Here is a 13,954-nt window from a genome sequence, read left to right as displayed (position 1 = left end):
CAAACAAAGCTTTTGGACAAAATGAGCAATAATTTGACTGAGATTGACACATGTCCCAACCCTCCCATAACATACACAACTCCTACATGGAAGTCTGTTGTTGGCCATGGCCTTCCTATAGCCTAAATACACACACACACACACACACACACACACACACACACACACACACACACACACACACACACACACACACACACACACACACACACACACACACACACACACACACACACCAGTGGGGAAGGAGGTGAGTTGCGGCACCATGCTTGTAAAGTAAGGGTTATAACAGATTAAGAAGCTGTAAAGGGAGTGCACATGACAAATCCAGACCTGGGTTCAAGTAGTGTTCAATTACTAGCTGGGCTTGATTGAGCTCGACTGGCACAGTGAATGGCACAGTGAATGGAATAGAATAGAATAGAATGAATGGAATAGTCCCAAAAGTCCAAACTAATTCTGTCCATCTGTCATCTTTATGCAGGCACAATCAATATATATATATATATATATATAAAGACGAATACTATCTGAACCCAGGTCTAGACAAATCCTTATAGGCCTTTATAAAGATGTCAAGATAAAGAGACCAGTAAACGCTGAAAGGCCTGGGGTTTTGTAATGAAATAGTAAAGTGTCAGATCATTTTGGGTGGGTTTGACTTTGAGGAGAAACATGTGAGTTTGTTGTTAGTCAGTTCTTTGCAAGATTCCAAAAGTGACGTCAGAGCAATAAATATCACTGCATTAACTTACAGAACATCTTGACAGACATAATGCCTGTTAAAAGTCAAGGTCACCAGGTCAAAATATATCTAGTTGGGAAAAGCTCCAGACATCTAAAGTAAATTCTAGATATGTGAAGCAGAAAATATATTTTTGATTTTAAATTCAAGATCACATTAAACTGTTATCAGCAGGCCAGGTCTACAGACCATAGAGTCTATAGACTGTATGGCAGTGGAGGCTGCTGAGGGGAGGACGGCTCATAATAATGTCTTGAACGGAGCGAATGGAATGGCATAAAGCAGATGGAAACCAAGTGTTTGATATATTTGATACCATTCCACTTATACAACTCCAACCATTACCTCGAGCCTGTCCTCCCCAATTAAGGTGCCACCAGCCTCCTGTGCTGTATGGTACAGAATCGATCGGTGGATTTTTGCAATCGTTACTTATCTAATGTACGTCTGCCCTCTTGTGGAAGTCGTGAGTATTGCGCTTAAAGTTCCAACATGCATATCTGGATCTATTGCGCCATCTCGCTAAATAATCGAGCAGTGCGTCCAGGCCTCTTTTTTTCCATACAGGTGAGTGCGATGCTGTTAATGTTTTACCTGGAGGCCCGTGACGTCAGATCTGACGTGTCCCTTCAAGAAAAGGAACCGTGGAAGCCATGAGTAAATTTATACCCATTTAGACTACTTTACTGGCGAAAGGAAACGCTTAAAATTTAAGCGGACAAGCTTGTAGTGGTTGAAATACTTGCGGAGTGATCCATTTGGTGCTGATAATGTCTGCCTCCGCTGTCTTCGTTCTGGACTTGAAAGGAAAGGTAAGATCACTTCTCATTTTGATTGTTGCCATTGATAACGCTATAAACAATGTCAGTTTTAGCTTGACTTGACCTTAACTCGCTTTTGTTTGGGATTGAAATCGAGTTTGTTCAACGTTTGCTCTTGCCATTAAACATTAATAGATAGCCACGTCGTTAAAGATTCATTCGTTGCCTGTGACAGTTCCATTCAAGCCTTGCACGAGTCACTTCCGGACACAAGCGGATAAAAACAGGTCATAAGGCCAGTGGCTGCATCCTTTTTAGACTTGACAAATTCTTATACCAGGTGTTATGAAAAAAACTACCTCTAAAGAATTACATATCATTTCCAAACATGAAAGTGAATATAGTAAGTGAGTCAAAGTTGCCTGGCACCTGTCATCTTGTGTACATTGTAGAAGGATAGTGCCAAGATGAACACATTATAAAACACATTTGGTTGGGCAGACAACACAGTACTTCCTGTTATAAACAGAAGATAATGCTCTATTGAGGTTTCTTATCCTGTGAGAGATTCAGTATAGCCTGAATCTCTCACAGCTAGAGGTGTAATTTGATCAAAAGATTCCATCCCTCTACAATAGGCCTAGAAGTCATGGGAGGGGAAAGAGGACATGATTTCAGGTGGCACAACAGAGAGGGACAGAGGTTGTATTAGGCTACATGCAAATGAGTAGGCCAAGGCAACCATATTCAGCAGCCGGCCGATTATGTTCGAGGGGCCAGAACATAATTATAATAATTTGTACACTACAAATTGACCACAACTAAGCCAGAAAGACATATTTGAATACCTTGATTAAATTAAGACACGATCATTAAAGTAAACTCAATTCTAGCTGAATTCTTGTTGTGATTTTAGTCTTTTTTAAACAAAAACTAAAATCCTAAAAATATATATTATATGTTGATTTTACTAAAAAAACACTTGGGACGGTTTTGGGCCGCCTGTTGCCGAACCCCTGGCCTAGGCTGACACAACAACTGACAAGCCACAATAACCACCGTTATAAGCCTGTTGCATGGTACTACTGTACACCTCGACTTTGTAGGCACTGCAACTCCTTGATTGAGTGACAGGTGTAGCTCTGGAGCCCAATCTCAGCCATCTGATCTCTTGTCAAGGCAAAGAGTTGTCAAGCCCTTATGTTCTTCCTTCATTTAGCATTCCTTAGAGATGGAATCGATGGAACATGTACAGGACTCAACATGAAATATTGTGTAACGTTTATGAGACCTCTTCGCCTGACACATCCAGAAGGTTGCTGGAATAATGATCTCTAGTTCTACTCTTCCCATATCTGCTCTACGTTACATTACCTCATCACTTCTCTCACCCGTTGACCTCTGTTACATTACCTCATCACCTCTCACCTGTTGACCTCTCGTTACATTACCTCATCACCTACCTCATCACCTCTCTCACCCGTTGACCTCTACGTTACATTACCTCATCACCTCTCTCACCCGTTGACCTCTACGTTACATTACCTCATCACCTCTCTCACCCGTTGACCTCTATTACCTCATTACCTCTCTCACCCGTTGACCTCTACGTTACATTACCTCATCACCTCTCTCACCCGTTGACCTCTACGTTACATTACCTCATTACCTCTCTCACCCGTTGACCTCTAGTAGGACCATGAGTTTTTTTAGTCACGTCACATGCTTAGGAAAAACTCAGGTGCCTTAAGGGTGACCTTTGACCCATATAGGTTATTGTTTTTCTTTCCCTATTAATTTCCCCTCTTACCCTGCAGGTGCTCATATGTCGGAACTACAAGGGCGACGTGGACATGGCTGAGATTGACCATTTCCTGCCTTTGCTCATGACACAGGAAGAGGAGGGGCTTACCTGTCCAATCATGTCGCACGGCAACGTTCATTTCCTGTGGATCAAGCACACCAACCTGTACTGTATCCTTATAATGATTTTAGTCGCTAGCCAGCTAAAAGTTAATCATTACCATTTTGTAGCCTGTATAAATCATTTTAGCTTTACTAATGAGATGCTAGTCAAACCTACACAAAGACAAATATGTATTTTTCCCTAGAGTAAAGATGATAATGAACTTCTTAAACATATTACACTAGGACCTTAGAATAGGCCTGTGTGTTCTATCTACCTTGACGCTCTAACAGTGGTGGCCACTACCAACAAGAACTCCAACGCCTCTCTGGTCTATGCCTTCCTCTATAAAGTGGTTGAGGTGAGTCAGAGGTCTGTTGTCTGTGCTGTCTTAACAACTCCATTGCTGTCATTTTCACCCCAATGGCTGAGTCAGAAGTGTTTCTCACTACCAAAAGACCTGCATAATGTGTCTACTGGTTTCTCCCTACCCATTTGACATAACATGATCATAATTCACATATTATTACTGAGGCTGCCAATCGATGTTGTGTTGTTTCCAGGTGTTCACAGAGTACTTTACAGAGTTGGAGGAGGAGAGCATACAGGACAACTTTGTGGTGGTCTATGAGCTACTGGACGAGCTCATGGACTTTGGCTTCCCCCAGACCACCGACAGCAAGATCCTGCAGGAGTGAGTGACACCCGCTCACTTACTTACTTGCTTATGGCTGTCCTTCGATGATGACGCTGCTCCCAATTGTGGGGAGTTGCGTTAGTGCCACTGCATGTGGCTGTGCAGGTCAATTCGAGACCCGCGTGGTTTGCCACATGAGGGCAGGTGAATTCTCCACCTCAGAGGGCTGTACCCGCTGCACGCTGGTGTCGTTGTGCAAGACGTTTCGATTCTCCTCTGGGATTGTGTCCTGGAGGTGTGTGACACCCAGGCGGAAGGTGGGACGCCAGGTATGGCAGTTGGTTGTCAGGCTCTCCGCTTCAGGAAGGTCTTGCTGTGGTCCTTGATGCGCTTCTTCTGCCCCTTGGCAGACCTCAGTCCATTCTTCAACTGACCATGAAGGATCTGCAGAGGAAGGCGGTGGGGGAGCCTGCCAATCACAACACACACTGATACACATGTTCTCTGTTACAATATAGTCAATTAGTCATACACGTGTACTGTGTAAATGGAGAGAATGGACTGAGTATGGTTGAGTATGGCGCTTCTATCGCCAGGGTAGTGAGTTCGATTCCCAGGACCACCCATACATGTATGCGCGCATGATTGAAAGTCGCTTTGGATAAAAGCATCTGCTAAATGGCATATTTGTTATTATTATAAAGATGCAGCTTTAATAGACAGATACTGGTTCTAGACCCAACACCATAAAGTAAGGACACGTTTTGGGACTTCTGAAAGTCCAATCAGACTGATCTCCATACTGTATGTCTACTACAGGTACATTGACTTTTATCTTGACTTAGCCTGATTCCAGATCTGTATGTGCTGTCTTGCCAATTCCTGGTCCTTTTAATTCATTGTAATGCAAAACAGATCTGGGATCAAACTACTGATGTCCATACTGGCTGTCTCTCCAGGTACATCACGCAGGAGGGCACCAAGCTGGAGGTGGCTAAGACTAAGGTTCCCACCACTGTCACCAACGCTGTGTCCTGGAGGTCAGAGGGCATCAAGTACAAGAAGAATGAGGTCTTCATCGATGTCATCGAGTCCATCAACTTACTGGTGAGTGGTTTTACCAGAAGGATGTTGGGTTTGATACATGCAAATTCGGCAATTCATTTTCTTGTGTTTCGGCAACATCAATAATTGTCATAATTGGTTTTGTGTATATAATGCTTTAATCTCCATAGGAAAATATTGATTACTGAAAATACCAATAACCTTTTCTTTCTGAATAATTGATTAATTTAATTGATTAAAGCTGGACTCCTTAATTGGTGGAACTGCCACGCCTGTTAGCGATATTAGAACAACAAAGAAGTTACGGGAACCAACGAACACAGTTTCTTCCCTCAGACATCACTGCACGTGCGAACAGCAGAATATGTAGGCCTACTGCAGTTGTTTTCCCCTGCTGCCGGGTGCTCCCCTCTGCCGTATCTCCTCAACAAAACAAAAACAATACCGAAGATGCCGGGGTGAACACTGATGCTGTTTCCCCTCGTGTGGATTTGATCTATAATTGACTGAGCATTAAATCAACTAGCTACTGTATAAAAAGTCTCCATCAGAGGTTGACCCCTGTGTCATGCGTTGACCCCAGGTGAATGCCAATGGCAGTGTGATGAGCAGTGACATCGTGGGCACTGTCAAGCTGAAGACCATGCTGTCTGGCATGCCTGAGCTGAGACTGGGACTCAATGACCGAGCGCTGTTCGCCCTCACTGGCCGTATGTACAATACACACACACACACACAGTCACTGCTTCTCAGATGCAATTGCATTTTAGATGTTGATGAAAATGAGTGTGTGTGTTCAGGCGACAAAGGGAAGACTGTAACGATGGAGGACGTTAAGTTCCACCAGTGTGTTCGTCTGTCCCGTTTCGAGAGTGACCGCACCATCTCCTTCATCCCTCCTGACGGAGAGTCTGAACTCATGTCCTACCGCATCAACACTCATGTGAGTTACCTTAATACATTCATATTGTATCTCTGAAAATGTACATGACCTCCCTAAAATAACCTCATCCTCCCTCATACAGTTTCACTCTTCCATTGCACTGTTACTGTACTGAAATCAATACTTGAGTGAGCTGTAAGCCCTGTCTGTATCAAGTACAGGGGTGTAGTGGAGGGTAAACACTTCATGCACCATTTTTTTATTTTGCGTGTGCACTTACCCACATTTTTCAGGAAAAATGCATTGAAAGTAAGGGAGTATTACTTGACTCACCGCGAACGGCGATCAGCATTTACCCACCTATTTTCCGACCACCACATCACTGATAAAGTAGTATAATGGCTTTCCAGTGGACGGTAGAACTAACTACATTCTGTATCCCTACAGGTGAAGCCTCTGATATGGATTGAGTCTGTCATCGAGAAGTTCTCTCACAGTCGAGTTGAGATCATGGTTAAGGTAGTGTTATATAGTAACACTCAGTGTATGAATCTTATGCATTGTCCTATGCTACAGTTGCCTTTCTCTAATTCCATAGGCTAAAGGGCAGTTCAAGAAGCAGTCAGTAGCCAACAACGTGGAGGTGCGGGTTCCTGTCCCCAGTGACGCTGACTCCCCCAAGTTTAAGACCAGTACAGGCCACGCTAAATACGTCCCTGAGAAGAACCTGGCTGTGTGGACTATCAAGTCCTTCCCTGTAAGTGTTTCATCCAAGCAGCACTTCTGTCTCAAGCTGTTCTTCCCTGTCGACGAAACTCAAGGCCAAATATATAGAGCCATTTTTTGTTTACAAGCAAACGTCCCGTCAGTGAAGCGCACGCATCTTCGCAACAAAAGCTCTGTAAGCAGGATAGCTAACCCTGATGTCGTGACCTTGACCAACTTAACAGTGAGAGAGTGATGACCATGAAAACATGTAAGACTGATGGCTATAGTTATGTTCAACAAGTATATTATTCTCCTGGCTTTATCTAGCCCTAGCTGTGGTATTTTACCTTGCCTCGCCTCACTGGCTTGCTAACTTGCTAGGTAATCAATCCTCTGATGACAATGTTGTAGACGATAACCATCTGATTAATTGCACAAGCTGCATTTGAAGCCAGAGGATTCTGTATCCCACTCCCATGTAAATGAACCCCTTTATGATTCTGAACTGTGTGCAACTTTTCATGATGTGGCCATCGGACAGGAAATGGGTCAACAATGAACCTTAGAATTTAGAACATTAAGGCTCCTGACCTGGAAAAACTCCAGCCTCTTTTTCTGGTCAGGACACATCATCAGAACAAAAAAAACTCAGGGCCCTATATGAACTATCTCACTCTTTCTGTAATTTTCTCTCTGTATCTCTCCACCCCTCTCTCTCTTTCTTTTTCTCCCTCTGTCCGTCTGTCTGCCTGCCTGCCTGCCTGCCTGCCTGCCTGCCTGCCTCCCCCTCCCTCCCTCCCTCCTCCAGGCGGTAAGGAGTTTCTGATGCGGGCCAGCTTTGGCCTGCCCAGTGTGGAGAATGATGAGATGGAGGGCAAACCTCCCATCACTGTCAACTTTGAGATTCCATACTTCACAGTGTCAGGGATACAGGTGAGCTGTGTGTGCTCGCGCCTGTGAGTATACTGTATTGACCTTTGAAAACAAGCTTATGCGGAACCAAAGTGGTGACTTACTTAGCATAAACTAGCATAGACTACAAGTGCCTCATTTGGTTAGGCAAAACAAATTGTCCATTATATCAAGTTACACTGATCTCTCTCCTCTCCTCTGTCACCCTGTGTGCCTCAAGGTGCGGTACATGAAAATTATAGAGAAGAGTGGTTACCAGGCCTTGCCCTGGGTCAGATACATCACACAGAGTGGAGGTAGGACTGCCTTGCTCTTTAGATATAGCTTACTCATGTATAGCAAAAGAGACCCATCATTTAGTCATAGAGAGACAAATTTAAGGGAATAAAGTATTTTTACTCTTTAAAATTAGAACTAGTATTTATCCTATAGTATTTTTATTGTTCTATTTTCTTTCATTTAGATTACCAACTACGGAGTAACTTCTAAACCATGGTGGCTAACTTCTGCCTTTGCTTCCAGAGATCATTGTTCAATTTAATTGCACACTAAAAAAAGGAAAATGTCTTTGAATTTCATTGAAATGCTCTACTTAATAATGTTACTGTATAAAATTGTTTGTGATTTTAACTTTTATGTCATGCAATGTAATTTGAGGTTTTAATTGCTTTACTCATTGTCTCTTAGATTGTTAAATGTTTATATTAAACTATAGCCTTGAAATACCGTAATGAGGTGTTTTTCTTGTGTATTATTACATTTTAATGAACAAAACATTTTAGCTATGAATGTATTGTTTTATATCATCCAAAATGCTAGCTGCTATTTTAGCCAGAAAGTATATAAAATCCCATATCAAACGTTTTTCACCCATTGGCGCGTTTTAATGACACAACTGTCAATCGCGGGCATTTGAGAATGATTTCTTCAATAACCCGCCTTTTTTTCTACTTGACTTTGGAGACTTACTATCAAATATCTGACTTTGGACATTTACTATAACATTTTAGAAATGTGAATGAATGTACTTTGAAGAGATCAACGTCCGCAAAATTGCCCGCCTTCTACGATATGGCTTCTCATTGGCCGACTTAACTGTTACCACAGTGATACTGTAGCAACCAGTGACTGTATGGTGGCAACCAAGTCATTACTCCACCCACCTCGCCATTCAACGCTGATTGGTCGAGATACGTTCTGTCCAATGTTTGTAAATGTTGGTTGGGTAAACGGTAACGTAGTTCTCAGCGCGCAAATTAAAGGTCCTGCAGCCTTCAAAGTTATTCAACATTTACCTGCTGTGATTTATTTCAAAAGTATCTCGAAAAAAGACAGAAAAGAAGAGCCTGTAACGGTCGGGATCATTTCAAAACAGACAAGGTAACTAACTACCTTTTCATATGAGTTTTGATTCCCATTGAGACTGCTAGCTACGAGCTAGCATTATTATCCTGCGCTACTAGCTAGAATTGGGGTCCATAATTTCGAAGAAATAACGTTGAAATGTGTGTAATATATATGCATTTTTTCTCACCATAATGTGTTAGTTGAACTACTCGCAACTAGCTTGCTAACGTTTGCTGGTTGGGGATAAATGATAGTGAGCTAGCTAACGAGACGAACTGGCTAGCGTTGATAGACTACAACAGTTGATTACAATTAGATACTGGGTAACTCAGCTAGCTATTTCTTCTATTCATATTTTAGGGAGAAATATAGAAATCCGTCCACAATGGTCCTGAGTCAGAGTGATGCGGCCAGAGCCTGACCGCTGCCGCAGCCAAGGGAAATACGGACGAGGTCAGGAGGATGCTAGGGCCGGAATGCAGAGTGCATCCCGATACTGTCAATCAATTTGGAAAGACCGCTCTACAGGTAACCAACTTCCTCATTGAACGGTCATTGTGTCCTACCTAGCCTGTAATAATATTATTATTTATATTATTATATTTCGACTAAAACTGTGTTGGCTTTGAATGTAGTATAGGTAGCTAACTAAGTCTGTGTGAGAGAGAGACAACAACAGGTCTGTCAGCCCATGGTTGCTTCCTCAGAATGGTTTCTTATACCTTGTTTGAATGAAATGCAGTGAAAACCAGAGTTTAACCATTTTCTTTGAAGCATTAAGTAACAACCTTGTCTATTGCTCATTAATAGCTAAAGTGTTGGACAACAGTTCTGACAAATGTACCTAGCCTAGCTACTTATATCCTTTATAATTATCCTACATAAAATTAAATTGTTACAATCCCATGAACTCTCTCCCACTAGGCCTATGTCAAACACTGCATCATGTGATGAATAACATTTGATAACGCCCTCTAACGTCAAGTCTCCTTCTGTTCTCCTAGGTGATGATGATGGGCAACTCCAACGTGGCCAGCTTACTGTTGGAGCACGGAGCCGACCCAAATATCACAGACCGGCGAGGAGTCTCACCGGCACATGATGTGGCACGCACTGGCTTCGTGGACACACTCCGGGTTCTGGTGGAGTTCGGCGCGTCAGTCAACAGGCCAGACCACACCGGCACCCTACCCATCCACACATCGCTGTCCGAGAGGGGCTACCGGGACGTCATTGAGTTCCTTGCACCGCTCTCCAACCTGAAACACCCCAACACCAGTGGAGAGACAGCGGTGGACCTCGCCCGAGCCTCATCGTCATGTACACCGGACGTGGTAGAGCTTCTAGAGAGACAGCTGGAGTCTAAAGTGTTCTCTCCTCCCCACCTCTCCCTCTTTAGGAGTTAGATGGACCCCCTCTCTATGCCAAATTGGATGGTTCATAGACTCCCCTTCTACACCTACCTTACCTACACTCTCCTCTCAACCTGGTGACTTGAATTCATTGATGTAAACGTTACTTTGTAAAAGTATGATTTTTAGTAACTGGTCGAGGTTGACATGTGTTTACCGTCCTGTTTTGGCAGCTTATGGAAGAATAAGTATGGTGGACATTATTTGGACACCATTTTTGCACAGAGCAAAGCACCTTTTGATGGTAAATTTGACCTCTCCCCCTTTGATTCAGGAGTGCACACTTGTACATGGCTTTATTATTGAGTGTGATGACTTGTATTGCATTATTATTCCTCACTGTGAAGGAAATTGAACTGTTTGTGATTTTTTTTCAAACTTTGATATTTTGACTTGACATGGTGTATCCCATGATGACTGCATTGCATGGTAGTTGTGTTTATCTTTGAAAAAATTGTCTTTTTTATTAGGCATATTTAGAATTTTTGGGAATTTTACATGTATTTATTTATTGAAAATATTCTTATGAACTTTTGTAAATAGCTACATTTATTGTCGGTTTTGTTTTTTTGAGATGTTATTTATATACAAATACTATTGAAAATTAAGTATTAATTCCTTCTTGGAAGACTGAAGCACAAAATAAAGTGTTTAACTTGACCTTTTTTGTTTCTATTCTATGGGACTTGGCTAAAAAGTTACTGTTGGTAAAATAGCTACAACAGGTTATACAATTAGAATTATTTCTGACTATTAAAATTCAGAATCTTGATCAAAAGAATCTTCTATATTATTACACACATGAAGTCCATATACAATGATTTTGACAAGTGCAGTTCTCTATTGTGGCCACAGGTCACTATCCAACTCGAGTTTAGGAGCCAAGAAGGGAGGCAAACCCAGAGATGGAGGACTTATCTTTAGATCTGTGTCATTATAGCATCCGATAGGGAAGGGGGGGAACCTAGTCAGTTGTCCAACGTATTCAACTAAAATGTGTCTTCCGCATTTAACCCAACCCCTCTGAATCAGAGAGGTGTGGGGGGCTGCCGTAATCGACATCCACGGCACCCAGGGAACAGTGGGTTAACTCCCTTGCTCAGGGGCAGAATGACAGATTTTTACATTGTCAGCTTGCAGGTTTCGATCCAGCAATCTTCCAGTTACTAGCCCAACACTAACCACTAGGCTACCTGTGGCAGCGCTATTGAAGCTGCAGCCCATGGGAATCCCCACCCAGTTGACTTCTTTAAAATGGTGGGAGCCCTCAATGGCAATGTTCATGCTGAAACGGGTTATATCCATGAGTCTTCTGTATCTCTACAGGCAAACCTGACTAGGTGCAGGTGTCCCCATAACACTTTTGTGATAACGTGGTGGTTTTGTGCAATTTCAAGAACCTTCACAAATTCATATGATTATAGACAGAAAATGTTTTAAGGCTTAAGAGTCTTCTCTTCATGACTGTCATACCTTTCTATTGTAAACCCAGTCAGTTGTGTTATTAATGTATTGTATTGGCATTTCTAAAAAAAAAAACATCTTACATGAGGCCTTTTGACACTGCATTCTCTTTCTGGGCTAAGGAGGCTGTTAGCCCTGGGCTAAGTGCAGTGTGAATGTGGCTACAGAGATAGGTAAAGTACTCGATCTAGAAGTGTACTCTAAGGTAACATTGTCCATTGTATTCTGTTTTGCACTCATGAGTGTTAACTCCAAGGTGAGTCAACAAGGACATTTCTAATGACTCCACAATGGTATGTACTACACAAAGGTAACGGCAGATACCTGGACATATACGCACGGGCGCAAGCACACAGGGATGAATGAAGGCCCTGTTTGGTTAAGAGCTGTCCAGGCAGTTTACCCAAGTCCAGGCATAGAAGGGCACATAGAAGGGCACGGCCTGGCACAATGGATGTGTTGTTTTCCTACAGTATGTGCCACAAGCCAAAATTCACCTAACAAAACATCCTTATCACTTGTTATCTTGAGAATGGGGGGAGATAATCTGATCCTAGACCTGTGCCTATGGGTAACCTGTATTTGGGGTTGAAATAGTGCTTAAGCAGTATGGTGACATAATGATAATGTTATGATAACAATGAACTTTCCTAGTCTGGCTACCAGCGATCATTCCACTCCTTCCACTCCTTGTCATGCTAAAACATCTTTGCCATATGACACAGAGAACGAGGAGTGGAACGTTAAACAGACTGGTACCCATGCTAGACCTTTCCATCATACCGGTTCAATTTCTGTATATTTAGCATGCATGATGAAGTAATATAATGAGTCATTATGAGCTTATCACATCTGTTAGGATAGGAAACATTGACACAGTTCCTGCCTCCCAGATATAGCCTGGTCGCAGATCTGTTTGTGCCGTCTTGCCACGCCTATGGTCATTGTCACGCCAATGACCATAGGCATTAACAACACAGCACAATCAGATCTGGAACCAGGCTATCCCAAATATACAACACGCTGAGTAACTTAAATCACACAATTGGTAAACATTTCTCAAGTTTGCTGGAATTAAATTATATTGCTGGGAGGCAAATAGAGGAAGTATCTTAGAGGAGATGAGATCAACTCCTATTTGTGTAAATATTGCATTAGGATGACCAGACCTGTTGGCTGGTACACACCGAAACAAACATAACATGATACGCATTGAGACTTCTGCTCGTGCTCTACTTGCTAAGCAGCACAGTTTAGAGTCAACACCCAACCTATTACTCCTTCCAGGAACAATCCCTAGCCCCTCCTGTGTAGATCTGATAGTGATTTGTTAGGTGTAAACAATACAGTAAGAACTCCACCCAGCCTATCAGAAGGCCAGAAGAAGCAATTACCATACGTTGTGCACCTATCGAATTCTATCAGCTCTACCGGAGTGTCTGGGCCAGAGGTTAGGGCTCCGTTAGGGCTTGTCTATGGCTCTGTCTCGGGGTTATTAAACTGGGTTGTGTCTGACTAATCCTGGACGTCATTTCCAAACTCAGATCAACCTTTAACTGACACTACTGCCTGAAAGGGAAAGGAAATGATTGGCAGAGCAGAGTGGGATGCGCGTGTGTGTGCATGTGCATACCAAGGACACACTGGTGTGACAAACAGTGCTGTCTGCACACCTTTGGAAATTTCCACTGGCTGCTCTCTCTCTCCATCCACTCCCCCACCTTCCAACCTAGCCTACTCCCCTACTGTAGCTCCAGCATGAACAGGAAAGTGCAGTTTCCCCCCATTGGCCTTGTCTGTGATTGTGAGTGTGTGGGCTGGCCTGTGTGATTAGGTATTACTGAGGTATGTATGTTCCTGGCTTGGCTGATATGAACGCTTGTTATGGAGACAAAAGGCAGGGCAAGACTGGGCTCCTTCTACAGGAGGAGAAACACAACACACTGACAATAGGAACGCTTTGGTGTTTGTGTATTAACATGGCTGTGTCTGACCCAGTCCATTGTGGCTTTGTGCAGTAACTTGCATCTGTAAATAATCAGATCAATGGCCTGATGCCTTTTGTACATGTCTGTGTGTTCTAAACTGCCCCTGATACCTCCTAGCAGTGTTGT

At 42.8% G+C, this 13,954-nt stretch overlaps 1 protein-coding gene and 1 pseudogene across 1 annotated transcript; both read left to right on the top strand.

Annotated features, from left to right (window-relative positions):
* Nucleotides 1-1,351: 1,351 nt before the first annotated feature.
* Nucleotides 1,352-8,348, top strand: LOC127922551 (AP-1 complex subunit mu-2-like). Its single transcript, XM_052506396.1, has 12 exons — nt 1,352-1,557; nt 3,324-3,480; nt 3,706-3,773; nt 3,976-4,106; nt 5,009-5,156; nt 5,698-5,824; nt 5,915-6,057; nt 6,445-6,516; nt 6,596-6,758; nt 7,514-7,638; nt 7,838-7,913; nt 8,081-8,348. The coding sequence occupies exons 1-12, from the start codon at nt 1,516-1,518 to the stop codon at nt 8,104-8,106; spliced, it is 1,278 nt and encodes a 425-aa protein (XP_052362356.1). The 5' UTR covers nt 1,352-1,515; the 3' UTR covers nt 8,107-8,348.
* Nucleotides 8,349-9,349: 1,001 nt separating this feature from the next.
* On the top strand, nt 9,350-10,363 carry LOC127922554 (cyclin-dependent kinase 4 inhibitor D-like; annotated as a pseudogene).
* The last annotated feature ends 3,591 nt before the right edge of the window (nt 10,364-13,954 follow it).

Source organism: Oncorhynchus keta, unplaced genomic scaffold (assembly GCF_023373465.1).
Source record: "Oncorhynchus keta strain PuntledgeMale-10-30-2019 unplaced genomic scaffold, Oket_V2 Un_contig_26212_pilon_pilon, whole genome shotgun sequence".
Lineage (NCBI taxonomy): Eukaryota > Metazoa > Chordata > Actinopteri > Salmoniformes > Salmonidae > Oncorhynchus > Oncorhynchus keta.
The sequence above is the reverse complement of the archived record's forward strand: the minus strand, read 5'-3'. Positions and strand labels throughout refer to the sequence as shown.

Excerpts from the sequence above, each read along its gene's own strand:
- LOC127922551 (XM_052506396.1), top strand. The coding sequence starts at position 1,516 with ATGTCTGCCTCCGCTGTCTTCGTTCTGGACTTGAAAGGAAAG. Across the intron at positions 6,058-6,444 it reads CCTACCGCATCAACACTCAT|GTGAAGCCTCTGATATGGAT; the intron begins GTGAGTTACCTT and ends GTATCCCTACAG. Across the intron at positions 6,517-6,595 it reads GAGTTGAGATCATGGTTAAG|GCTAAAGGGCAGTTCAAGAA; the intron begins GTAGTGTTATAT and ends CTAATTCCATAG.